Source organism: Phodopus roborovskii, unplaced genomic scaffold (genome assembly GCF_943737965.1).
Source record: "Phodopus roborovskii unplaced genomic scaffold, PHOROB, whole genome shotgun sequence".
Taxonomy (NCBI): domain Eukaryota; kingdom Metazoa; phylum Chordata; class Mammalia; order Rodentia; family Cricetidae; genus Phodopus; species Phodopus roborovskii.
The window spans coordinates 25,849,808-25,877,574 of NW_026126434.1; the positions used below are offsets into that span (position 1 = coordinate 25,849,808).

At 47.7% G+C, this 27,767-nt stretch overlaps 1 protein-coding gene across 1 annotated transcript in view; it reads right to left on the reverse strand.

Moving 5' to 3' along the window:
• Positions 1-897: 897 nt before the first annotated feature.
• The window catches only part of Zfand3 (zinc finger AN1-type containing 3), a 191,604-nt gene continuing 164,734 nt past the window's right edge, over positions 898-27,767 (reverse strand). Inside the window, exons 5-6 of the mRNA XM_051187085.1 lie at positions 18,608-18,775; positions 898-2,910 (exon numbers count right to left, since the gene is read on the reverse strand). Of these exons, the coding sequence (XP_051043042.1) occupies positions 2,756-2,910; positions 18,608-18,775 (323 nt within the window). The 3' untranslated portion in view covers positions 898-2,755. The remainder of the gene's footprint in view (positions 2,911-18,607; positions 18,776-27,767) is intronic.

Sequence of the window (27,767 nt, forward strand, 5' to 3'; positions counted from 1 at the left end):
CAGCTACCAAGTCCTGCCCCAGGCAGCCTGGTTCCAATCCACAGCACCAGGCTCCATTCTCTGATGCAACACAAGAAAGGATGTAGGAAAGGGATGTGTTCCAAAAGGAGGGCATCTTCATGATGCTCCCTAGCCACCCACAACAGTGCTAGTCCCTGGGCCTGCCTGCCTCACCCACTCCTTCCTTCGTAGGGTATGTTGCTAGCTAAGGAGGTTGTCTTCCACTCAGGAACCGTGCCAGCCCCACCCCCTCCTTGAGTACTGCAAACCCCAAACCACCTGGGTCCCGTAGCCATTTCCCAGGTGTCACAGGGCCCGAGGTTGACAACACTTAGGGCCTCTTCAGGAAGAGTAAAGGGGTTCAAAGGCCCAATGTGTGCACAAGACCTGGGTTCAATCCTTAGAATAAAAAGTGAAGAAAAAAAAAATGACTATAAAACTAAGTGAAGTCAGAGGTGAATATGAGGCATGAAGTAATTCACAAGTTAGTCTTTAAAACCCAACAAATATCCAAAAGGGGGAAAAAAAATGAATGAAGGCAAAGGCATGTGGCTTCCACTGTTGCCTGGCTGTGTTCTCCCCATGATGCTTCTGACATATGGGCTAGGTTTAGGATCTAACACTTGTGAGCCCTGAGCATCCCTAGGACACAGACACAGACACCCAACCCTCCCATACCTGGGGTCCACAAGAATGGTTCCAGAGACATACCAACCCTTGCAATACCTGCACTAAAGCCTCCAGGCCTCAGACACCAGGGAAGCAGCTACTCACTGGGTAGATCACCCCAAGCACCGAGTACTGCAGAACACCCTGCAGTCACAGGCCAGGGACGCGCTGCATTCATTTCCTGGCCATTGGGGGCACCAGGAGAACCGCCAAAATAGACAATCCAAATGTCTGTACGATTGGTTTAATTTTTTTTTTCAGCAGGAGAAAAAAAGAATAAAGTTACAAGATTCTTTTAATATTTTCACAATGTTAAACTAAAACTGAGCTCTAGGCTATGTGTGTAAGTCAATCTAGGACACAACGGGTTAAATAAGATTTCCTCTTTAAAGATACAAGAATTTCCGCTTCCCTTACATGTAACAAACTTCACAGAACAGACACTGCAGGGAACAAGCCCTCCCTCCCTCCCCAGTTCTCCCAGGAGGCTTGAACCTGGCTGTGATCCCTGGGTACACGGTCCCCGGCACCCCCCTCCCAGTGCTGCGGGGACCTGAGGGGTTAAGAAGGGCACGTGACGCCTCGCTGAGGATGGCCATGTGGCCAGAGGGCTGTGGCTTAACAACAGTGGTAAACGCTGGGCAGACCTGGCCCCCAGTGCCCTGGGCTGCCCTAGAGGGAGGCGCTGGTCTGGGTCCTGAAGCAAGAATTAAGGCTGGAGATTGTGCATTGGGTCCCATCTGGCGGGTGCAGAGTGGATGTAGGGTGGGGAGAACATGATTTCCTATTCGGTATTTTGGATCAAGAAATTGTACTTGCAAATGCACTGTTTATCTGGAAAGTAGACCTTGCTCAACTACACAAAGGAAAGTCTGTGGGTTTAAACCATTCATCAGCAGACAGGGGTGGACAGCCCCATGCCAAGCCACAGACTGGAACAAATGGCACCTGTGTGGCAGGCACTTAGACCTGATCCAGGCTTTCAAGGGAATCCTAGCATCTACCCAGCCCTGCCCACCTGACTGCTATCGGTTTCTAACCAGCCCCACATACCTGCTCCATCTGGTCCAGGCTGAGAGCTGCCTCCCACCAGAGCCACCATCAGACATTCTAGATAGAGCCACACCATGGCCCCGTGGAGCCCACTGCCCTTCCTGAACCTACCCTGAGGTGGATGGCCTGCTTGTCCTCAGACTATGGCTGCATCAAAACAAGAGGTGGCTCCTGCCGGGAGGGCAGCAGCTTCCCCGGCACACCCACTTATTCTTGTGGCTATGGAACATCCTTGTAAAAAAAAACTCCAAATACAGAAATCTCGTTGCCAAGGCCCAGGTACAAGGCTGCCACAAGCAACTCTTACCCTTGTCAAGCTGCAGCCAGAGCCAGTGGGTCATGGCCACGGATCCTGTGCAGGAAAGGTGGAAGCATGCGTGGACTAATCTTGAGTGGAGCTAACTTTAAAGTGAAGTTGTCTTCTTGTGTGACGAGTTCCCTATAACATCAGGTAAAAGGCTTCCTCCATTAGAATCGGCCCCCACCCCCCACTTCCAGCACTGAGGGAGAGCGAGGCCACTGCCCAGCCCAGCCACGTGGCCAGTCTCAGCAGCCTCCCGTGGCCAAGGCACACGTGGCCATCAGGTCCTGCTGGGACCAAGCAAAAGTGAAGAGGTGAAAGGCCGGACACGAAGAGTTCCTGTCAAAGCCACCCGCCCATGTGGCTGTGAGGCCTGTGCCTCCTCTAGCGACTCAGTCCGGTCTGGACACTTTCCTCTTAAGGCTTTTTGTAAGTTTGACTCCAGCAGTGACAGGTATGTGTTGTTTTAAATCCACTAGCCATGCTCAAAAAAAATATTCTTCATGTTTTAATTTTATACAATGGCTAGCAGGCACCTTAGTAACCAGCCAGAAATCAATTTCATCCACCATCAACCCCTAAACTACAGTACCAGGATGGCTGGCTAAAGAAAGGAAACGGCCGGCTGTAGTCTGACGCGTGCCCAGTACAAGGTGTCTGGCTGACTTTGTCCTAAATAAGGCTAACATTAGTGAACTAAGAACAGCGTCGTGTGGTGGCCCTGCTTGGCCCTCAGGAGCACCCCTCCCCGATGCGCTGGCAGGAGCGCCCCACTTTCCGGTCCAGTTTCACCATTTTCATGATGGCTTCCTCACGGCCGCGGCCCATGTGGTCGAATGTACAGTCATGCTGCTCAGGGAGACGGTGTAACATACAGAACACGTAACCTGCAGGTAAGGAAGAGGGAACAGGTCATTAGGGGGCCTGGCTGGCATAGTGAGGGGGTACATGGCAGGGGACATGGGATTGGTGCAAGGCTTCATGCTGCTCAGTATCCCAACCTCTCCCATGGGCCCAGCACTTGCCACCCCACATCTCCCTGGCACAGTGGGACCTGGAGCCCTTCCTTCCCCTGGGTAGGGTGTAGGCTCTGGCTTTGCTTGCAACAACCATGCCAGCTTAGAAGCCCTGGCAAGCTATGGTAGCCACCACAGGACACATGTAGTGGCTTACACAGCTAAGGCCAGCTAAGGGCTGGGTTGGGGATGGAATCATACCCACAAGTGGCTTGGGATCTGGACAGAAAATGGGTGCTTCCAGCCCTGGAGAAGGAAGGTCACTACACAGGAAAGGAAGAACTAACTGCTGGGAGCAGGGGCTGACTGATGTCATCTGCAAGGACCCTATGCTCTAACTCCCTGAGAGGGCAGAGATGAGATGGGGCCCTCTCTCAGGGCTCCCACCTAGGCTGCCCTCCAAACTGTGGAGGCAGCTGTAGGTCCAAGGGAGACCCAGGTTTGGCAAAGAGAAGAGGAAGCCCAAGGACAGAGGAGAGGCCTACAGAGCAGGGAGATGTGCATGTGGACAGGGTGTTCTTCGGGGAAATGAGGCGGCGGCCCTGGGGTCAAGACTCAGCTCCCAGCATAAAGGAGAATGAAGTATATGAAGCCAACTGCTCCTCCCCAGTGACCTCTAGAAAGGTGAGGTCTGTGCAGTCCTCTCCAGAGTCTGGAGATTCTTGCAAGAGGGCTGCTGCCAGCGCCAATTGCTCCCTCTGTCCTCATCTGCACCATTGTGTGTAGCCATGCCTCCCAGACCTGTGGGCCTCACTCAGCAGCAATGGCAGGCCCTAACAGATGCAAATGCCTTCCTAATCTGTGTGTGGAGCAGCTCTCAGTGCTCACCCCTCGCCTCCATCCCTCTACATCTATAGAGCAGTGGAAGCTAAAGACCAACTGGCCAGAGCGGACAAAGCTCTGAGGTGGAGGATTAACTCAAGATGCGGTGCCCTAAATGTAAGGATTCCCTTCATTCCAACAGTCTTGGGTGGGGGAGGGGGAGATATGTGTGGAAGGGGAGGCAGTCTTAAAAGACACAAATGCCCATCACCCTGCCTGGCAGCTGCTTGCTTACACTGTGTACAAGGGCACATGCTTCCAGCTGGTGGGTGGAGGGGTACAGCCTGGGCCATCCACTGTTGGAGAAACATTATTAACGCTTCCCAGGGAGAGAAGGGCAATGTGCTTGACTCTAAATTGGGACTGGGTTTAAAGAAAAGAACAGACATGAAATCTTTGTCTCCCGAAAAGGCAAGCTCGCACTTGGTAGAAAAGCAGAGTTAGGATTAGTGAGCTTATGTGTTAGTGTTAGTGCTAAGTTCATTACCCCAGATACTGGACACCAGTTGTCTGTCTTCTGAAATCCCACAGCAGAGCCCATGCCCTCGGTACACATCCTCCATCTAACATGCTCAATCATTTTTCATGGGTCAAGCTTCACAGGGGAAGCTGCTGCCAAGCTGGGGCACCAACAGAAGAAGGGCAGGGGTACCTGCTGCCCCTCTCATCAGGATGGTGGGGTTAACTCTACTCAACTGGTGGAAAGCAGCAGCAATCAGGTGAGTTGGAGCCTTCCTGCTAGCTCAAAATCCTCACCCTTCTACAGCCGGCAAGGGAAACACACTGGCAGCCTCTGTCCACTAGGGTGCTCAGAGCCAAGAGTCTGCATTCCACACCCTGGAGCATCTGTCAGATGCAGCCCAGAACGGGCTCCAAGCTCGGCAAGCCAGAAACTCAGTGAGCGGCAGCTGCACTTCAGGACCTGGGGAGACTTCAGGACCTGTGGCCACTTCCCCATGGCTACACTGAGGTTATTAGACGCATAGTAAAGGCTCTACTCAATCCCCATCAGGGTCACCCATCAGGCCGGAATTGTCCCTGGTGCTGAGGTAGCATTGAATGCATGTTGGCGTTGCTGTCAGAGTGCAGGATGCACTCTGACAGCACTATCTGGGAATAACTAGTGGGTGAAATTCAATTTTTTCAAAACAAAGGAAAGCGGAAAGTTTATTACAAAGGAGAACTGCAGATGACGCCCAGGCAGCAGCTAGATTAACAAATCTCTACCTTCCCTTCTTGGGAACAGCACAGACCTTTCCAGAAACCGCTGCAGGGGTCTCACACTTTGCATTACTCTGGAGATGGATGCTCTTGAGTGACAGACAAAAGGACTGGAAATCACTGCCTGCGTTTGGCTTAAAACTTCTGCAAGTCGTTCCTAGAGCCCAGAAGGTGGGTAAGGGGGTCTCAGAAACGGAGGGGGACAAAACAGTTCTGGGTTCTTTCTTGAAAAGGTCAAAGAAGGCGGCAACAACTGTGATACCATGGCTGTTACTCGCAAGGCGCCTGCCAAACAGCCCTTTTCCTCTTAGCTCAAGTGAGACTCTGCTTTCACATAGAGCTCCACTCCCCTTACACAAAGCCCCCTCCTCAGCAGCAGGCAGTTTTGGAAGCAATTTCAATGTACTAGCTTATCCTCACTATGGTGTAAGTACTAAGAGGGACTGTGGCGGCTGAAGACAATTGATGCTCACTCCTAAAACAGAACACCCAAGGACAGTGTTTGTAAAGACATGACGTACAGGTGCGGTCCAACCCCAACATGTAACATGGTACCTGTCCTGCTCTGCAGAGCCTAGGAAGGTGAGCTCCTTGGACAACAGCTTGAAGCTGGCACTCCTCCAATGTGCTCAGGGACTTGAGTAACTCTTTGCCTACTGGCTAGTGAGGGAGGACAATTTGGGACACACCCTTCATCAAACAGGGAGGGAAGTAGCAGCTAGCCCTCTAAGCATGCTTTTTCCAGGGCCATGCCTGCCTTGCTCCTCTGGGCTGCACCCTCTATGTGGACCAGCCACTATCCCCACTTCTGACAGGCCAGTCTGAGCTTGAGAAACAAAAGTTAGGGAGGCTCAACCATAGGTGCACCAGTCCCCACAACGTAGGATGTGCGCTGGTCTCCAGAGAGGCTGGGAAGACCTCTTCAACTCAGCAGGCAGCACTAGGAAGATGAGTGGCCCTATCATGCCAGGGTCTGGCCGGACTGCAACTGGAGGAGGGAAGCATGAGAGGCAAGGGAAGTACCAGAGGCTCAGAGCCTAACTGCAGAAACTTCTGTCTAGAATGAAGTTTGCCAGGGAGCAGGAGTGATGGTTCAGTGATTAAAAGCACACACTGCTTTTCCCAAAGAGGACCTGTGTGTGTTTGTGTCCCAGCACCAACCAGGCAGCTCCAGTTCCAGCGGGATCTGACAACCTCTTCTCAACTCCATGAGCACCAGGTATGTGCGAAAGTGAAAGGAGGCACCAATGGAGGCCCAGGTCTAGAACATCTGGATTCACACACAGGCCACACAGGCCTAGCACATCTGGATTCAGAGACAGGACACATGGCTCCAGCCAACCATGTACTACAGATGTGAAGCTGATGCCCTGTGACTGATGTGTGAAACACCATCTGTTAGGAGGCCAAGTTCTACTCTTACCCTTTAGCACACAATGCCGAAGCTCACTCCATTAATATTAATTCCGATGCTCTCTGCCACAGCTAATGTTCACAAGACGTAAATGTTCTGAGCCTGGGCACTGAGAGCATGCACACATGCCACAGTAGGCAGACAGGCCTTGTTTGAAGAGTTTCCAAAGCAGCAGGGCAGTACTCCCTGCTGCACCCTTAAGCAAAAACTGACATCTGTGAGTACCACCCAATCTAGTAGAGAGGTGGCTTGGAGCAGAACAAGGTAGCCACCTCACAGTTCCCTCCTCTCAGTGTTCCCTGCCACTGTCCAGAGGGATAACCACTACAAAGAAGGCAGGGAAGAGCTAGGAGGCAAGCGAGCATTTCCCTCCTACTCTAGGATCTGAGCAAGGATTACCGCTGTTTCTCCTTGGAATTTGCATTTACCCTACACCTGGCAAGAAGGCTGCTTACTGGCCTCATCTCAGAGTAGGAACACCATTTCAAGTTGGTAAAACCAGGCAGCTCTGAACTCTTGGATTTTAATTAACGAGGCACTTGCTTTCCTGCAGGTCCCCCACTTGGAAGCCCTCTTATGCTGTTTCATTAAAGACCAGGACAGGACAAGCCTCAACTGCTCAGTGTGTCTACCCCACTTTTACACTTCCCTCCGCATTTGAATTTCAAATTGTTAAAGGTTCAAGCAGATCCTAAAAATACTGACAAGCTGGAGAACTGAGGCATGCAAAAGCCTCTGCTGGTGTGCAGTGTGAGGTAGCAGTGTACAAACTGCCCACACAGAGTACATGCTCACCGGCCCCCAGACCACAGGTACAACATTGTGGCTAGGCTTAGGCCATGCCGTCCAGGTGAGACTTAAGTCATTCTTACATAGGCACAGCAAGCAGAAGCTATGCAGGACCCCTCAGTGCTCCATGGGGGCATCTCCAAATCACAGTACTATAGGAGTTAAATATGGCATCTAAAGTGAAACTAACAGTACTGGAGATAGAGAATAGCATAAAACCAAGCATGGTGGCATATGCCTGGAATTCCAGCACTAGGAAGGTATAAGAGGATGAGAAGTTGAAGGTCACCCTTGGCTGCATGAGACCCTGTCTTCAAGGAAACAACAAAAACAAAATCAACCAAAGTAAACCAAGTGCCATTTTTCCAGGAAGGAGATTTCTTAAGCCTGGGGACAGCTCATCAAACCCCCAGCTCATTTGTAAGTGCACACTGGGAACATCAGGTGGTAGGTACAGCAGTGCTTGTTGGAAAGCATTAGCCACTTACACTCCACCAGCAGAAATCCCTGGATTACACCACATCCTCTGACCCAATGCCCAAGGCAGAATTTGTAGCTGCAATGCATTAAAGGATCTCAATGCATTTATTTCATCAGGCCCAGCACATGGGAGGCAGCTGCAGGTGTTCGGGGAATGGGATGTGTCTGCTTTACATTCTCTCCCACCCTTGGCTCCACACGGTTGAAGGAAAGTCATTATCCAAGAACCAGACCTGAAGTCAGCTCAATGAGCTGAGTCTGTGCCCAGCTGTCTAGGGCCCTGGAACCAAAGCCCTGATGATCCTCAAGCAGTCCTCCAAGGGGAAGGAGGAGTTGCAGCCAAAGGTGCTGAGCCCCACCGGGAGGTTCTAAAGCAGAACATGTACCCGCTTTCCCCAAACCAAACACCTAAATCTACAAATGCTACATAGTCTAACAAAACGGAATTCGAGGGAGAGGAGAAAGGAGTTTGCTCAGTACATGTGTGCACTGGTGGATGGGACCCGCCCGGCACTCATCTCAGGCCGGAGAGTGTCAGGGGTGAAGGCAAACTGTCACAGCCCAGCTGGGTAAGCACTCATTTGAAAACCACAAGCCCCCCACCCTGCAGCTGGCCATCACTACTCCTCCTCTACACTCCAGCCATGAAAATGTCCCCACCACTCTCTACCCTGTCTCAGCAGTGTCCTGTCACCCACTGGGGACCCTCATTTTACCCGACTTCTGTCTCTGACCTCCACTGCCACCATGAGGGAGGGGACTGAGTAGCCACACCATGAAGGATGCTGCAGCTTGTGAAACTTTCCTCCAAGCAAGCCTTTTGGCCCCTATGCACAAGGAGGAGGAGGAGCTGCTGGGCTCTGCTGTGTAGAGCTGAACATTTATTACCATGAAATGGCTCAAAGAAATTTCTGCCACAGGAACTGACTACCTTCTCCAAGCCCTTCAGGAGCTGGGGGGCGGGTATTAGCCCTTGGAAGCGCTCACATTTCTTGTTTTTTGTTTCTTTTCTCATTGTGGCCTCTATCTGGGCCTGCAGTAGAGCAATGTAGGTTTTCAAGAAGCCTGCTCTGGGGTGACCTTCCTGCTTTCAGCAGGCCCTGACATGCATCTCTTTCTGAGCCTCCTTGTCTTCCACAAGACAGTGACAATGGGTACAGCTTCCACATTTAGCCCAGACTCCGTTTTCCTGCTGACTGCACTGCAACCCTCCAGGGGCAGACCCCAAGGCTGCCTCTCTCACACACACCATCCTACACACAAGTGCCTCCCACATGATTCCCTAGACTCTCATGGCATCTTGAACTATTTTAATTACTTGTTACAACTATAATTTTAAAGCTACTTGTGTGAATTTTTTCACTTCAATGGTCTATCTGACTAGACTTGATGAAGCCAAGGACCAATAGTTCTGTAATTCCCACACACCCCAGGGCGCCTCAGATAGTGCTCATTTCTTTCAAAGTAACAAGGCTGGACAAAGGAGCAGAGGTCACAACACTGTCCTCTCAGCCTAAAGGACAGGCAAAGGCCAACCATGAGTTTGAGGGGATGACTTCATCCTCACCTGATGGGAGATGTCAGTCTGTAAATATGTTTCTCATACTGGTTAATGAATAAAGCACTGTTGGCCAATAGGAAAACAAGATAGGCGGGATTAGGAGGCGAGGATTGGAGAAGTAGTAAGTAAGGAGGGGTCAGCATGTAGAGAAAGGAGAGAACTCTGGCCCACTCTCCGGTAAGATGAGACCACGTGGAAATACTTAGATTAATAGAAATGGGTTAATAATTAAGACAGAGATAGCCAATAAGAAACTAGTTCCTGGCCAACAGAGTCTCTGTGTGTTATTTGGGGCTGGCATGGCGGTGGGACCAGACTGGGGGGGGGGGGACGACGGGGACGGACACCTACTCCTTACACTCACCCTCTCCTTTCAGCCAGATCCTGGCGTCTGTGCTTGCCCATACTTTGTGTTGTCACCCTCTGTCACCCCAGTCAGGCTGGCCAATATGAAACTCCCCTGTACTGTGCTCAGGACAGAACCGAATTCTCAAGCCTACACTGACTGACCTACCCTTCCCTGCTTCATAAGTGGCAAATATCCACCCAGGTACTATTCTTGTCAAATCCCAGATTCCATTCCTTCCCTTCTCCTCACGCGGACCTTATTATCCTCATGAGTGGTTTCTTCAGACAACCTCTAAGTCACATCCTGAATCTGCCCTTCTCTCCATCATATGCAAAGCTACCGTGGCAGGAATACACACCACATGCCAAAGGAATAGGAACAATGGTTCCACCATGGCCTGCCAGAGGCCCCTCTCTTACAGCATTTAGAAGGGCTTTGGGACATATGGGTCAATGCTTAGAATAACTAGAGTGAGATGTATTTGTTTCATATTTGTTAATTCCTCTTTGGATATAACAGAATATATGAATATAATAAACTTCAAGTCATCTCATTTTCTGTTACCCTTCCCTAGAGGCCAAGCCATGGCCATCAGCCTTTACTTATTCCTGAGACCATACACACACCATCATTTCCACTTCCCTCCCACAAGGGTATTTTAAAATGTAAGTCACTCTTGTGCATAAAACCCTTCAATGCTAGGAAAAATAAACTTGCCAAGTTCTACAAACCCCTAGCTGGGCACTGTCATCCCACTCTCTCACTACTGGGCTCCACCCAGTCCCACACTGGGAACCCACACCATCAGCTGTCCCGTGCAGGCCCACTGTCTTCTTGGTTCAGGACGCCTCCTCCCAGCTGGCCAGCACTGACTCCCACCCCCACCACTGTCACCATATGATACCTTGGTGATGCGTCTACCCGATGTAACTAAACTGACCATGTCTATCCATGTGCTGCATGCCTCCCCAAGAGTAACAGCATTCAGAGACTCACATTCCATTCTTCTGGGGGAACCCAATGAAGATAAACACAATAAATAACTTTAACGGACGACTCATTAAAAACAAAGGAATCACTTCTAGCATAAAGGGATATTCAGTGTTAGTGAAGGTGCCCTCTCCCATTGCAAAGAAGACCAGCACAGGCACTTCTAGTTCCACGAGTGACCAGGGTGCGTCAGGCATGTGCCTTTGGGCACTAATAGGTTTGTTCTCTACGGGTGTATTTAATCCACACTTCTACTCAGATTCACACGTAATACATAACGATGGCTTGAGAGGCTCCCAGGGATTACAAATGAGCTGTATGGGCAGCAAAGAACCAAACTCATCACAAGTGCCCACTCATGTTTGCTTCTTCCTCTCCCCAGTATTTTGGTCAGTTACTCCAGATTCAACAGAAAATTAATTCTGATATAACAGTTCAGCTCCAGGGAAAAACAACTTAATTGAAGCAAGAATATTAACATAAATCTATAATTTGGCAGGGCTTGGCCCAGAGAAAGAAACACCTTGCCCTATGTACCAGTGACAAGGACTCACTGTGCTGACTCATCTGTCCCCTCCCAAGGGCCAGGGATGACACAGAACAAGGAGGAAGGATGTTGGCATGTGTAGAACATCCTGCTGAAGAAGAGGCTTCTTGGGCCTCACAAAAACTCCAATCTGTCCCTGGGGCCCACAGGACTTGGCTTTAATTGAAGCATCCTCTACCTACCACCCTCATACAACCCAGAACCAGCCATTTCCTCCACAGCAAACGTAGGTATCCCGACAACTAAGGACTCAACAGAAACTGCTGACTTGAGGAGAACATTAAGCTGGCATGGACCTGCTCCCTACAGCCCTGTAGGACCTTCCTAGAAGATGTGTGAGAGTGAGTGAAGCCTCCAGAAGGCTACAGGAACAGCCGGGGATCACCACAGGCCAATATTAGCTGCCTTCCAGGCACCATACAGTAGCATGTGCATGGGTGGTGAGGCCTCTGATTAGACACGAAGGGGTTCCCTGTCCTAACAGTAGGAGAGTCTCTGGGAAAGCCAACTCTGGGGTACTGGTGACTGACCCCCACACTGAGCAGCTATTCTGCAAGCACTTCCCTGCCTACAAAGCCTCCTGGGAAAAGAGGAAGAGGGTAACCCTGCAGCCATGGATGTGGCAGGACAGTTGCTGAGAGGCCAGCTACCTGGCTGTTCTGAGCACTCCAGTGAAGCACAAAGCCCCGTGACACGATCACTTCTGCTTTGTCTCAGAACTCCGCTGTGTGGAGCCTGTCTCAGCAGACCCCTTCCCCATCAGGTAGGGAGAGATGCAGCTTCTCAGCCACTCAGTCCTGCTCCAGGGACTTGACTCCTCAGCAGCCTGCTTCTGAGTCTCAGAGAACAGCTGTAATGACCATATCACCTGGTACCATGGGAGCCAGCAACCCAAGAACACATTACAGTGATGGGACTGAGGCTCGTGGGAGACACACTGGCCTTTAAGATGCTCTCAGAGAAAGCACTTGCTGCAGCTATTTCCATGGGATGGTGTTCTGTCTATAAGACAGAAAAGCTGAAGTGGCTCCCTTCTTTGAGTCTATGTCTCCAGAACATGTGTTGTGTGACCTCATCAAGACCTTAGTCTGTTTAGGTAAAGGTACTTTCCAGAGTAAGACATGAACTTCATTTACACTGACCTTGGAGGGCAGGTGGTAGCAAAATCCTTCTAACAAAAACAAAGGAGTCAACAGATTACTGCCCACCTGCATACAGACGCATGGTCTTTGCTGGCTGAACAGAGGGGAAAGAAGCCACCACTTCCTGCAGCTAAAGAGCTCTGAGATGCACGGAGGTCATGGGAAGCAAAGCAAGAAACCAGCTGCAAACAGAATCAACACAATCAGTTCATGGGTAATAAAGCAGGGCATCCAGGGAGATCAACCACACAGGGTGCCCTGCAAGGAGGTCCGTTTTCATGGGCAATGAGAACATGTAATCAGTGCCAGGAAGGACAAGAACATACAACTCCAGATGTGTGTGTGTGTGTGGGGGGGGGGGGGGACAATGATATAGACCTTGTCCTCCAAAAATACTGTATTTAGATAAGGTTTCACCCAGAATATGACTTAACAACAGCATGGGAGGATGGGGTTTGGAAACATGGCTTAGTGGTTAAAAGCACCTGATATTCTTCCAAAGACCCAGATGCAGTTCCCAGCATCCACATGGTGGCTCACAATCAACTATTCTTACAGTGCCAGGGGAGCCAACAGCCTTCTAGCTTCAGTGGCACCAGGCACACACACAGTACACACACATACATGCAGACAACCCACTTACATTACACATGGGGCTGTGGACACCACACAGTCCAGGTCCCTGGGGATTTTGGAGGATGGCATAGGAAGGGGAAGGGGACAGAGGGAGGGAGGGAGGCTGATGTTAAACCAATACTCAAGAAGCATAACTCACTCCAAGTGAAAGGGAAAAGAAGTGACCAGTTCCTCAGAAGTTCATGTATGGGGATGGTGAGGGAGGATGGTTGGAATGCAGGATCATGCCAGGCCATTAGGCTGGCCTAGCAAATGAACCAAGTCAGAACTGAAGCAAAAATCGCATGTATTAGATTTCCACTCAGCTGAAATTTCTAGAAACTGTCTTTCAATGACCTTCTGTTTTCTATGAGACAATGAGCTTACACTGTGGGCTTTGAATGTATTGGGATTACTTAAAGAACAGGCACCTCCCCGGGAACGCTCTGCCCTGCTTAGGGGAGTCACAACAGAACACTTGGGGACACTGGAGTAGCCAGTAGCAGACAAACTAGCTTTAGACACGCACGAAAAACCCTGGAAAAGATACCTCTCTGGCAAAAACTTACAAACTTATCATTAATTTGTAAGAATAAATTTATAGCCCATCATTTTTATGAAATACAATTTCACACACTCACACACACACACACACACACACACACAGATATGTGTGTATGGGTGACAAATGTATGTGTGTGGAGTAGCTGGGTGTTAGCTGGTGTTACTCTGCTGCAGAGACCATGTACAGGGTCCTAAATCTAAAGAGATTCAGGGGCAGAACTAAATGGAGGTTAAGGAGGCAAAGACACTGGTTTGGGCATGTACAGACAGGAGGGAAGGAAGGGCTAATAGAAAGGAGCACTAACTGATGCTGAAGCCTCTAGCTGCAATAAGCAGTCAACAGCCACAGTGTGATCCAGGAAGTGAGCATCTTTCCACAGACACAAGTGAAGCTGTGGGATGGCAAAACCCGCCTACAAGTCACATGACCTTCTCTGCTAAGCCATCTGCTTTTGCAGGCTGTGAGTGTTTCCCACACTGCCCTGGACACATTCCTTCTTAAGAACAACTAACACTAGGGTGAGAGCAGCTATGGGAAATTCACCCTTAAGTCATGTTTAACTTCAGCCTAAGACAAAGGAAGGCAAGGGTACTGGAAGTGCACACTTAGCATTTAACCTTCCAGCCCCCTCCTGCACATCTACCCAACAAACAGGGAAAAGAAATGGAAGGAAGGCACAGACTGGGTAAGGGAAGATCACATGTGCAGCATCTACAGAATGGAGGACTAACAGGAGGTCTGGCCAGGCTTCAGGACCAGAGAGGTTCCAGGAAAATCAACCATTTCCTGAGGATTCCAAGCACAGTACCACCAGATATTCAAAACACATGGGGACACCTGAACAAAGATATATACTGAAAATATAAAACATGGCTAAGGCATTTTTGAAAGACCTAAGTGAATGAAGAGGTATTTGTATTTGTGGGTTGGAAATTGTTAAGATGGCAACTCTGAGCCATCACCACTAGACTCAAGAGCAGGAGCTGCTGCAGGCTGGGTCCTGTGTCCTCATCCCACCAGCCGATCTGTTGTAACAGTTACTCTTGTTGTAAAATGAACAATGTTTGAAAGGTGAAGTGATACTTCAATATGTCTACATAGTCAAAGCACACAGAGAAGACACTCCCTGGCCCAAGAAGAAGAAAATTAGTAACACTGGCAGACAGGTGTTTGCTAGGCAGTCAGAGGAAAAGACCTAGTCCTGAGGTTGTCAAGGGCACAGAGAAGCTTGAGTGTGAAGCACCATGATGAATTGGGAGCTGGCACCGGACACTGGGAAGGCTGCTGGCTAATGTCAGATGCACATCTACCACTTAACACATGTCTACCCCATAAAAATTAATGTGTATATTATGTCTACCCACCTAAAGACTGACACGGAAATGCTCACTGCAGCTTATAAACATGGGCTATTCCCTCTCAGTGTGGCATTCTCAGAGGAAGAATAACTGACCAACAGCAACACAGATGACACTCAAAGTGTGCCACATGACACAGACCTGAGATTGTACACTGTGAATCCACTGATACTAAAATTCTAGCAAAAGCAAAACTCTGGGGCAGGAAAGCAAAAGGACTAAAGAGGGGGCTGAGTCCATCCAAAATGGTGGAACTATAAGGCCACATACAACTTATATGAACCTACAAAAACTTTCTGGAAAAGCAGCCAAAATTATTTATTATTAGATGAAAACTATAAAAATATCAGCAATTCTTTTAAGAATAATCCCCTCTTGTCTGCAAAATGCAGTCTAGGGCAAGCTGTCCAGCAAGCTCTAACATGCTGTCCCTGTTCCTGGAACTAAGACATTAGTACCTCAAGCTGCCACTGAAAAGGAACCCTCCATGTAAGGGGATAGGGTGGCAGTAGGAGAGTCAGGAGGTGGCATGGGCAGCACCCTCCTTTGGGGTCTGTTTCTTAATGAACTCAGCTTCATTCTGTCAGCTACAGTACTCTACACTGTGGTGAGGCTCTGCTCAGTTTCCCTCTGGGAGGCTCGGTATCCCCTAGCTTCTCAGTGCTGACGTTATTTCATTCACATGCACAGCCGAGACAAGCTCTCCTCCACCTTCTGTAGTGCGCCTAATAGGCACCCTGTGGAAAATACTCTGACAATGTGCTAATGCCCTGCTTTCATCAAAATGTCCTTGAGAGGCTAGGCACTGTGGCAGGGCAATGCTGACAGCAGACATCTCTGATCAACCCGGGGACAGCTGGTGTGGGCTCCCTGAGGCAGGCTTGTGCTACTGTGACCTGGGGACCACTGCTAATGTGTTTGGATGGGCCCAGAAAATCTTTTGTTGAAAAGCTTCGAAGACTAAGGGTTGTCCAGAGTGGTATCAATAACCACCTGGGACTTATTTCACTAACTAGAATTTCTGGGAGTGGGCCAGCAAACATGTCCCAACACACTGCCCAGCTAGTTCTCCCAGGCGACACATTAAGCCCCAGACTATGAGCTCACCCTATGTGTCTCTTACGCCTCATAAAACTTACTAAATGCTTTGAGATCATTTCAAAAAATACTTGTCACTCTGGTCTGACAGTGAGTTACAGAGGCAAAGTGACCACAGAGGTATGTGAAGACAACAAGCTGCAGAGGCCCGGCAGAGAATTGACTCTGAAAACCATGAGATCATAAAAGCAGCACTGGCCGTGTGGACTTGCCTAAAAGCATGCAAAAATGTACAGTTCTTACAGTAGCACTTAACTAACTCTGTGGTGTTGAGAAGCAATGCGTAGCTATCACAAAGCCATGCCTTGGGGTCACACACAGCATTCAGGTGCTGTGCATGGCCAATTGACAATAGCCTGAGTTACAACACACTCTAGGTGGTCTTAGGAGACAAGACACCTCCAACGGGAATGGTCAGTTCTGTCACCCAGTCAGGTGACAAACCTACTCTATGTGACTGTTCTCTGTCCCGAGAACTGTCCCAAGAACTGTCCCGAGACTGCGAAAGATGCTCTAGGATGCAGGCCCATCCCACCTACACCACACACCTTTTCTAATTGGCACGCAGGAAGATAGCACAGGAAAAGGGTGTTCCTTTGGTATTATTGACTTAAATTATCTAGTCACAGGCAGAGGAGAGAATTCATCTTCAAAATTCACCCCCTTATTGAAAGCTCAGGGAACGTCCTGGCAATTAACAATTCCTATCACCTACAGCTGTCCTATGTGAGAAGGCTCAGAACTAGCCTTACAAATTGCTCTTTTGAAGATCAAAGGGAAGCTGAATGTGTCTGTGTGTGCTCTGGATGAGACTGTAATTTAATGGAATTTTTAGAGAAGGCTTTGCTAGCAGTGCTTGGATGACAGCCCCGGGGTGGAGGATTCAGGGGAGCTTGGCCACTCTTCCCTTTGGAGCGTCTCCTCTGCCTTTAATTGGCACCTCATTAGAAATTAATGAAAATGACATCCTCTGTTCTTCCTGCTCTAGGCATCGAATGCTACAAAAAGGCCCATCACAATTCATAACACATTCAATTTATATAGCGATGGCTCTTAAGCATTATTTATGAGATGTGAATTTCTTGTCAGCAGTTAATAACCTGTACAGAATGGAAGAAAAGATTGCAAACATATACAGAAGAAGATTTTTCTGCAGTGGAGAAGTGTTCTGTTTTGAGTTCAACTGCTTTGAGTCTTCACTTTCAGTAGTAAATACCATGCTTCCCTCTAACACCTTCCAGGGCAGTCAGCATCTATTAACTATTCTGGACTTTTTTTTTTAGCTGGGTGCTAAGACATTTGGAAACTGAGTGGTTTGCATCAACATTGCAGGGCTCCCAAACTACTCTGTGAACTCTCCCTTGCCTGCCTGAGGAGGAAGCATTAGCCAGAGCCCATCAGCAAGAGCCCCATGCACCAACTGCTTCACCTGTCTCAGCAAGTCCTGCATTCTACCAAGGATCCAGTTTGAGGAGGAAACAGGAAAATCTCTACCATTCTGGGAAACAACCAGCCTACACAGTAAGAGCAACAGAACAAATGGCCAGGGAGGGATGAATCTTTAAGTCACCAAAGCTCACCCCCACAAAGAAGCAAGAAGCTATAACCTCAGGAACATTTAGACCTTTGGATGGACTGAAACCGCCAGACCTCAAATCTTCCTTAGTTGCCACAGAACCCTACCCTGTCTCACCGATAAGCTCAGTCTAATACCCAGTGGACAATGTCTGCTCCTGCCAACCCCAACTTTCTTCTTTACACTTTTCCATGTACATTTCAGAGCAGAACTGAATGCCACACCCCACATCCCTGGCCCCACAGCTGAATGTATACCAGGGAGGGAGAGAAAGAGAGGGCAGGGGTCATGCCAGAAACAAGTGTTCCAACCTAATGTCTACAAGAAGTCAGCCCATCCTCCTGCTTTCTCATTTCCACAGCACAGAAGAGACAATGCCCCCCACATTTCAACTTTACAACTATACAGTGAACTGCACAGCTCCCTGTGTCAGCAACTATAACATAGGATAGGTCAAAAGTGAAGGAGAAGGTAAAGCCCACTTCCTGGAATAGAAAAATGGAGATTTCTCAGAGGCTAAAGCCAGGCTCAGAGTCTGTCAAATGACACCCCTGTTCCACAGACCAGTCTTTCTCATATACCATATTTCAAAAATTGGAAATAAAGATAGGGATAGGAAAACTGAAGTGAGCCTAAAATAATACAACTGTAACCTTTACCTTTGTGGCCTGATATATATGGCCAAGAAGAAAAGCAGAATTTGCCTATGTTTTGTTTCAGTGTTCAGAACCTTAAGAGGTAGCACTGCTCTGCAGAATAAAGGAAGAAGTGACATCCCAGCTGCTTCAATGTGTTAACTCACCAGATCAATGAGTGTTCCAAAAAAAAGTCTTCTCACCAGACTATAATCAAGGGTTAGGGAGAAAGCATATGTTGTTAAAAGCTTAGTGATGAGTTTAGTCTCTGAGTTTTATGGTACACAGCACAGACTCTTGCTAATTTGGTTGGAAGGCAGCAGAGCAGCGAGTAGGAACAGGGGAAGCAGCCAGCCATGTAGAGACAGCAAGGGCTCAGGAAAGTGCCTTAGGCAGGGGTACTTACCACAGCGACAGGATCCCAGTTCCTGCTGCACCAGCTCCAGCTTGGTCTGGCACTGGAAGCACCTACGCCGACTCTTCTGCTTCGACCGGCTGCTCTCCTCAGGCCGCTCAGTGCTCTCTAGTAGTCTCGGCCGTTTCACAGGTGAAGCCTCATTCTCAGATTGTGAATCTGACCAAAACAACACATTTGGGGATCAAGATCGGTGCCTGACTGGGCAGATACAACTGTCCAGAGTAGTGCTCCTGACCAGCAACCAGATGAGCCAGTGTGAGCAACACTGGAACCAAGTCGTACCTCAGAGCTGACTCATGACAAGCCAGCATGAGCTCAGGGCAGCAGCAGTTCAAGAAAAAGCAACTCTATGTTCTATTTCTGGGACTAAATGTCTTCCCCCAGGAGAACATTCCAGACAGAGATGGGATCCCACTTCACAACACCCCACTGCTCATTCCACCTCAAGCGGACATTTTACTTTTGTTCTGGAGACAGTGTCTCCAAACCAAGCCAGCCGCAAATTTGCTATGTATTAGAACAATGGTTCCAACCTTCCTAATGTTGCAACACTTTAATACACTTCCTCTTGCTGTGGTGACCCCTAACCATAAATATCTCATTATTACTTCATAGCTGCTATTATGACTCATGATGTAAACGTCAGATACACAGGATATCTGGTTTTCCACCACTGTGGGGGAGAGGTCAAAGAAGGGGTCATGACCCACAGATTGAGAACCTCTGTATTAGGAGATGACCTTGGACTTTGCTCCTTAGTCCTGCCTCCCAAGGGCAAACATTATACACATGTAAGTTTATACAGAGCTGCAAGGCAAATCCAAGGCTCTGTGTGTGACAAACACTCTATTAGCTGAGTTACTTCCCAGCCCCCAAGAACGTAATTTTTCTTTAAGATGGGGGGGGGGGGGCAGGGGTTGCACATGCCTTTAATCCCAGCACTCAGGAGGCTATGGCAGTTAAATCTCTGAGTTCCCCAAGACAACGATGGCCACATAAAGAAATCCTGTCTCTGCCTGGTAGTGGGGCACATGCCTTTAATCCCAGCACTCTGGAAGCAGAGGCAGGTGGATGTATCTCTGTGAGCTCGAGGCCAGCCTGGTCTACAGAGTGGGTGACAGGACAGGCTCCAAAGCTACAGAGAAACCCTGTGTAATTATTTTAATTATGGTGGTGGGATATACAAAAGTTTGGGTGCCTATGAAGGTCAGAAGAGAGTGTGTCAGCTTCCCTGGAGATGGAATTGTAACTGGGATGGCTGGGAACTGAATCCAGGTCCTTTGCAAGAACAGTGTACAACTCCATCACCAAACCATCTCTCCAGCCCCAACTCTTTAAAACAAAACTGCCACACTATACTCGCTTCACTCGTTTCAATCCCAGTGCCTTAGTGTAATTCTATACTCCAAAAGGACCTTTTATGGGCGAGTAATAACCCATTCTAGTGAAGTATCTAAGCACACACTAGCCAGGTTCTAAAACTGATATATGCCCTACTTGACAGACAGGAGTTCTACTTGTTCATAAGCAATGTCTCTGCCTGCACTGGGTGGGGGAGGGGCTATAGAGGCACAAATTGGGACCACAATAGCAGCTATAGGAAGGTATGATAAACGACAATTTTATCCTTATAAACCCTCAGAAAGTAACTAAAATGCAGCCAGGTTTAAATAACTCCTGTCCTCGGCTGAGGCTGGTTGGTCATTAGTTACTCTGAGGTACATGCTTGTTCTTGTGTGAGCAGTACAACCAAGGATGGGATACGGGGCCCTCCTGCCCATACACAGAGCTCCTACATCTGCAATGGCCATCACTGCTTCTTGGGAAGGCACCTCTGGCCAAAGCCCCAGGGTAGTTTGTTCTGTCACCAGACCTCACCTACCATTTACTTGTGGTCTAAACCAACACTGCACCCAGCCTAGATCATCAAGAACTCCTGGACCACTTCCCTGAGCAACTCAATGCTTCACACCACTACCAGCCCTCCCCCAAGGCACTACACAGTCTGCCTTCAAGCTCTTTTTCCACTGGGTCCTGCTGCCTTCTCTTCCTGTGCTCCACCCCCATTTTCTGGTCTCTGCACAACACTGGTCACCCAGGTCTACACCAACCCTTTACATCCTTGCTCCTGGATTATCACATGTAGATCACCTTTCTCCCCACCCACACTATCCCGGTCCTCTCTTTCCCTGCCTTACATTCCTCCTGTGAGGATGAGTCTTGTTAATCTGACTAGATGACCAGGGGATGAGCACAGCACACTCGGGCTGTGTCTGTGAGGCAGCTCTGAGACAATCTCTGCTAACAGTTCCATCCACTAGTTAATTCAAACTATAGAGAGACTGGGTGAGAAGTGGTACAACGGTGGGAGACTGGGCCTGGCTAGGGAAGGGGTGTGTGTCCCAGGTGGGAGTATCTTCCCCTGGATCCTTCCTGTCTGCCAGGACACAAGCCGTTCTATTTGCCCTCCCTTCTGCAATAGACTGAAACTATGAGCAAACTAAACCCAAGTATCTTGTCTGCTGGATGTCTACCACAGGAACGAAAACCAAATATTTTTTAGCTCTTCTGGGGGGAGGGGAGACGACACATGACCTATTCACCTACTTATTGATGGACAAGCCTCCCATTGCTACACTAAGCACTGGTCAGATCCTCTCCTGGCAGTCTGTTTTCTATGCGAAGGGACTTTCTGAGAAGGTAGTGTGCTGGCACAGGCTATCTCTGTGCCATCCCCCACCCTGTTCAGTGTGGAATGGATGCTGAGCTTTACCAGAGACTCTGGGCTCCAAAAGCAACAGGAGGGCAGCCCACCAGTACAGCAGCATACAGATGCACTGCACCATTCTTCACAGTGGCAAGCTTCATTGCTCATCTCATACAGTGTTTCCAGTCCTGTATGACATTTCCCACAACACAAAACAACTAAATAAGCCCATCAATGAAAACAATTGAAAGCAAGTTCAGCCTATTTCCTAGCTCTGCTGAGTGAAGCTGTCCAGACCCAGTTAGTGTGGTTACTAAGGCGGCCATACAGGCTAGCCCTCCTCCTGCCTCTACAAGAGTAAAAAGCAACAATCTAGATGTAAATCATTACAAAGCAGCCAGCCGCCTCCCCCCCCCCCCCCCAATTCAGCTTCATGTATTACACTGCTCTCCTGGGGGTCCTTTTCCACAAAAAAAAAAAAAAAAAAAAAAAAAAAAAAAAGGCATTATTTGTGATAACAACCCTATTTAGATACCTAACAAAAACCTATATTGCTTGTCCTATTTGAAGTATCTTTTTAAAAGGTGTGGTCCATACAAGATGGAAGTTAAGTGGAAAGCTTCTATATTTTAAAATTATTTTGAGGGGAGGAAGAGGCAGGGAGAGAAGAGGAGGGGAGCGTGTGTATAGCCAACACTATATATACGTGGAAGCTCTCTGAGGTCAGAAGAGAGTATCAGATTCCTTGTAACTAGAGTTACAGGTAGTTATAAACCAGCTTGTGGGGGAACTAAACTACAGTTCTGTACAAGAGAAGGAAGAGCTCTTCACCTTTGAACCATTTCTCCAGCCTGAAAACTTAAAGAGAGGAAGAAAGAAAGGAAGGAAGGAAAGAAGGAAGGAAGGAAGGAAGGAAGGAAAGAAGGGAGGGAAGGAAATCAGTATTGTTAAAGCTGAGTATGGTGGCACACTACAATTTTAGTCTCAGCACTCAGTAAGTAAAGACAGCTAGATCTGTACACATCAAAGCCATCCAGGTCTACACAGCAACTTTCAGGCCAGAAGGGCTACATAGTGAGACCCTGCCAATAAACAAACAAACAAACAACTAAGTAAATGAAGCTGAGTCACAGTGAGACCCTGTCAAGAATGAATGAATGAGCAAGCTAAATGCAGAAGGTATGTATGATACCACTGTACTTATAATGTGAAAATGGTCCTCAGATCATGGGCCTCTTTCACACACACCTCTAACAGGTACATGTGGTGATGTATTATTTATGATTTAATAAAGCTTGCCTGAGGATTCAGAATGCAAATGTAGCCACAGCCATATAGCCAGGCAGTGGTGGCACACACCTTTAATCCCAGGACTTAGGAGACAGAGACAGATGGGTCTGTGTTAGTTCAAGGCACCCTGAGCTACACAAAACTGATCCAGTCTAAAAGAGAAACAGATCACACAAAGGTGATCCCAGCACAAGGGAGGTGGAGACAGGAATGATATGCTTGGGTGGAGAGAGGAATACAGGGTAGGAGGAGATAGGAATTCAGGGGATTGCAGTCTGAGGTTTGGTAGAGAGCAGTGCAGCCTGCATTGAACTCTGAGGACTCGTAGAGACAGGAACACCCATAGAGGTTAAGAGCTAGGGGCTGACTGCTTTGCTTCTCTGATCTTCAGCTTGAACTCCAGTATCTCTCTCTGGGTTTACAATATTTGTGTTTACAGGTACTTGTGTCCGGAAAAGCACAGAGCAGGAATTCAAAGCTCTTTTGAAGCCAAGTGTGCCATCTTCTGTCAAACACACAGTTTATTTCTAGAGGAAACTTTAATGTCAGGTGTCAGGAGAGCAAGAGGGAAGTCCTGTGGCACACAATGGCATCAGGGAGGAGACGTGAAGACAAGAGTATGCTTTGCACGTCACTGTGGCTAGGAACCAAATTGCTGTCTGTGTGGTCTTACTGCCAGGTCTTCACCGAGCACCCACCTGCTTTAATGGGGTCCCTCAAAGTCAGGGTGGTCCAAGGCTGGATCTCTTTTTCTCTTAATTTTACCTAATCAGACTCTGCCTGAGAGTGTCAACAACAACACTAGGGAACAAATCTACATGGTTCCTATGAACTTTACTTTAACTACTGAGAAGTTCTATGCTCCTGTAGGCAACAGAAAGGAGGCATTCTTGGAATAACAGACCTAAGAGAGACCTCACATGCTGCCAACAGTTTTTGGCTACAATGCACTGCCCATCCTAAAGATGGCCAGTTATTCCTTTGAGGGTCTGCAGCAGGTTGCTTGATCCCACAGACTGAGAACCCACTGCTTCACACTAAGATGAACTGCCCAGCAGACTGCATTCTTAGAATTATGTACCCCTCCCAGACACTAAGAGGTCCAGTGTTAAAAGCTCTGGGATACATTGACTTTCTCTGCCCTCACTGATGGTCTATGGTAAATGCAAAGAAACCCTAGTGTCCTCTAATGTGAGGAGGAATGAAGTTCTCCAAACTGTCTGCTGCATGTTGCCATCCAGGCGTCTAACTGAGCTTTATGTCTCTTTTTGATGAAGCAAGTCATTCTCTGACATTTTTCCACAGGTCAACTTGGTGTTTTAACCAGAAGCTAATGAAATAAACAGGAGTCTATAGGCTAAGCATCATGCCTATGGAATAATTTTACCTCCTCTACTAATTATTTAATGAACCTTTATGCCTGAGGTGAATTGCCTAAATAAGAGAAACAGATGTCTAGTGTAGGGATTCTAATTACCTAATAATGAACTAAATAATTCAACTACTCAATTATACATTGTCAGTCAGTTAGAAAAAGATTACCAGAAGAGACTAAACATGGGTTAACATTAAAAGAGCCATCTACTGCTCACCTGGAACCAACTGTGATTATTCACCATCTGTTTCTAAGTCTCAGTCCCTCTAACTTGAAGCATTTTCAGTTTGGGAACAATGACATAAACCATCTAATTAATCTATTTGCATATGCTGAACTTGGGCAGTAAGGGTTAAATGTGGAGAGCAAGGTGAACAGAAATAACTCTCACACTCCACTCTGACTGTCACAAGACACAGGTCCTAGAAAGGAACATGCTCATTAGCTGCAGGAGGAGCTGCAGTGGCAAGCTAGACACAGCTCCCACCCCAGGAGTTAGGAGTGACTTCTAATTAAGGCCCTTCATAAAGAGCCACACCAAAGCACTTTTCTTTTCCTTTTTTTTAAACCCCCCCCCCCCTTTCCAGAGTGCTTCCTCTTGAGAACGACTCTAGGCTGGGTATACCCACACAGGCTGCTGCACTCCATGCCAGGCTCGCAGCTCTTGGCACTTTATACCCCCTTTCTTGGTGTTTAACAATGAAAAAGACACCATGTGGGATCTTCGAAGAAAATTTCCACCTATTTTACCTGTGTCCAATTTCTTGGTCTGAAGGCAACTACTGCTCAATGTGTGACAGAGGAAACAAGTACAGTGTTTTTTAAAAAAAATAAATGTCTACAGAGAGAAATTCTTCTAATTGGACTTTGCTAGCCAAGAGCAGACAGTAACTAGCACTGAGTCTTTCAACTCAGGAATACATTTACAACGGAAGCCTGACAGCAACAAACAGGGCTGCTGCTTCTCAAACTGTTTAGTCTCTGACAGAGATCCACGTTTGTTCCTTACTGTCACTGTTCTTGTCTTTATTACTCATGTTCTCTCCTGGAAATTTCCAAATGAATTGTGTCAGGCCTGTCAAAACTACATTCCGGCTCTCTTAGTTTCCCAGCACTGTGCAGTTGCCAGCCCACGCCCACCCAAGGCTGCTAACAGCAGCTGTAGCCTACTGACATCTCAGACAGACACTCACCCTCTGCTCCTGCCAGCCCGTGACATAAAACCCCACCCAGAGCCACAGACAAAGTGCAACAAAGATGCAAGTCTGGCCCAACCCCTCTGCCCACACCTTCCACACCTCTGAGAAACAGAGGAACACGTTTAATCTCAGGCTCCGTGGCAGTTTTTGAGATACTCAATCAGTTTTTTTTTTTTTTTCAAAGAATCTATCACAGTCTCTTGACAGACTGACATTTATGATCCCAACAGCCTGTGCAAACATCAGTAAGAACAATAATTAATGAACCCTCACCCATCACTGCTGTCTCTCCTACATTTAAAGGAGCTTAAGCTGCTAAAACCTGGGCCCACGAAAACCACCACCCTCCCTGGAACACTGATAAAAAAGACACTTGAAAAGGGCTGTTTTACAGGTTTCTTCCTATACTTTCCTTTTGGAGCATGTGAAGGGATTAGATTCAGCTTCTCCTGGCATTTTACTCTGTGCATCACAAAAACTTCAAATGGAATTTTCCTTTCCTTTGTTATATTTCTAATGACCCTAGAAAATTTTCAGAGTAATACATTTTTGAGGGGGGGGGGGAACAAAACAAAAACATTGCATGTTGAGAGAGTGAGATTCTAGAGGTTGATGACTAAAATCTTGTAAAGAATGCTTTCATTTCTTAGGGAGATGAATTGACCTCACATACAGCTAGATGCCAGTCCCAGACCATAACCACTTAACAGTCAAGTGTTCACAACCTGCTAGGCAGCACAATGTTTAGCCATGAGCCCCACCCACCTTCCAACATCAGTCCTTACTCCAACCCATTTTCTCTAGCTATCTCCTGTGCTCTTAGGTACACGGGGAGCTACCCCTCTCACACACCTTATAAAAATGAACACAGACTTCTGCCTCTCCTTGCTGGTAACAGAAGATGGGGAAATTGGGTGGGGGTAGCATCAGTAGACTCGGGAAAGCACCAAACTCTGAGGGTCTCTGAACCCTCAGGATGACTAAAAACCAATCCACAACAGAAACCTTCTAGGGGTAAATGCTCTCAGCTAACTGTCCACATGGCAGCAATCTGTAAGGTGCTCCTGTACAAATGTTTTATTATCAATAACATCCCTGAACCCACAGCCCCTGAGCACTAGAAAATGCTCTATCACCAGGCTGCCCCCATACTGTAAAGACTTCTCCTGACTAGAAGACATCATTTACAGTAGTAGCACACAGACTTTATTAGTTTTCCTGAGGAATGTGCCACATCCCAATTCATTCTGTTTGTGAACCTATATAGGATACTATCATTTAAGAAAGGAGATTTTAAATTGCACACTTCTCTAATTCATATTCAAAACCAAACCAAAACAGAAAACCCACAAATCTCAGCAGACACCCAACACGACCCAATAGCACACCCACACAGGTCCTTTGGAGTCCTGACACACTGAACATGGGGTAAGGCCATCTATCTACACCTTGGCAAGGATGGATGTTTAACAGCCTTTATGAGCTGTTAAACTTAACTACTAGTACTACTACTCACTCATCATTTCATTCAGTTTGATTGTATTCTCTATGACTAATGTTGACCCAGGGAGCCATGCAAATCATTCTAAGTCTCCCCTGTCACTTGGCCTGTGGAACACTGCCTTTCCCCTCCTGAGCTACTGTGTGATATTGTTCATAAGGGCAATTAAAACATGCATTCATTGTTAATAGCTCAAGTTGCTATATTTTAAAAACTAAGAAAACACTTATTTTAAAATCATAAATGAGGGTGACAGAGGCAGGCATATCTCTGTGAGTTCGAGGCCAGCCTGGTCTACACAGTGAGTTCCAGGACCGGAGAAACCCTGCCTTGAAAAACAAAACAAAACAAACAGAAAGCATAACAAAGTTCATTCTCAATAAGCATAATCTCATTTAGCAAAGCCCCTAGTTTATTTGAGCTGTGTAACTGTTCAGCTGTTCAGGCCTCTAGACTAATGACCACTCTGTGCAGGATGACAAAGTCAACGTGTGTGTGTGTGTGTGTGTGTGTGTGTGTGTGTGTGTGTGTGTGTCTGTCTGTCTGTCTGTCTGTCTGTCTATCTACCTACCATCCATAGCCTAGCAAGTGATTATTAGCACATGAATAGAGTGCTAAGAACACAAAAAGTAGAAATTCTACTCTTGAGTGAGGGAAGCTGATTCAGGGAAGAAAGGAAAGACCAGAAAAGGGCATCCCCTGAGTGAACCTTCAATGTGATCAGGAAGGCAGGTAGCATTAGTTTCCAAGTGTCACCCTGGCCCTCTTCTGTTATGTCCATCTAATGCACTACATCCATATTAAGCTATTACTCACCTACCTTCTCTTTATCATAAGGTCTAAGTGGACTTTCACAGAGCCTGAAGAAAGGTACTTGCAGGACACATCTGAGGGGTTTTGCTTATTTGTATGTTTGAAATGGCAAATAAAGGTTTTGTTCATCTTTTCCCTTTGATTGACAGCACCTAGTTTAATCCCATCCCCACCTCACCCCAGGAGTTCAAGGCATCATTCACTGTCAATGGTCAGCTCAATTTTCCTTCTTGATGTTTAACATATTGGTCTGTCCACACAGG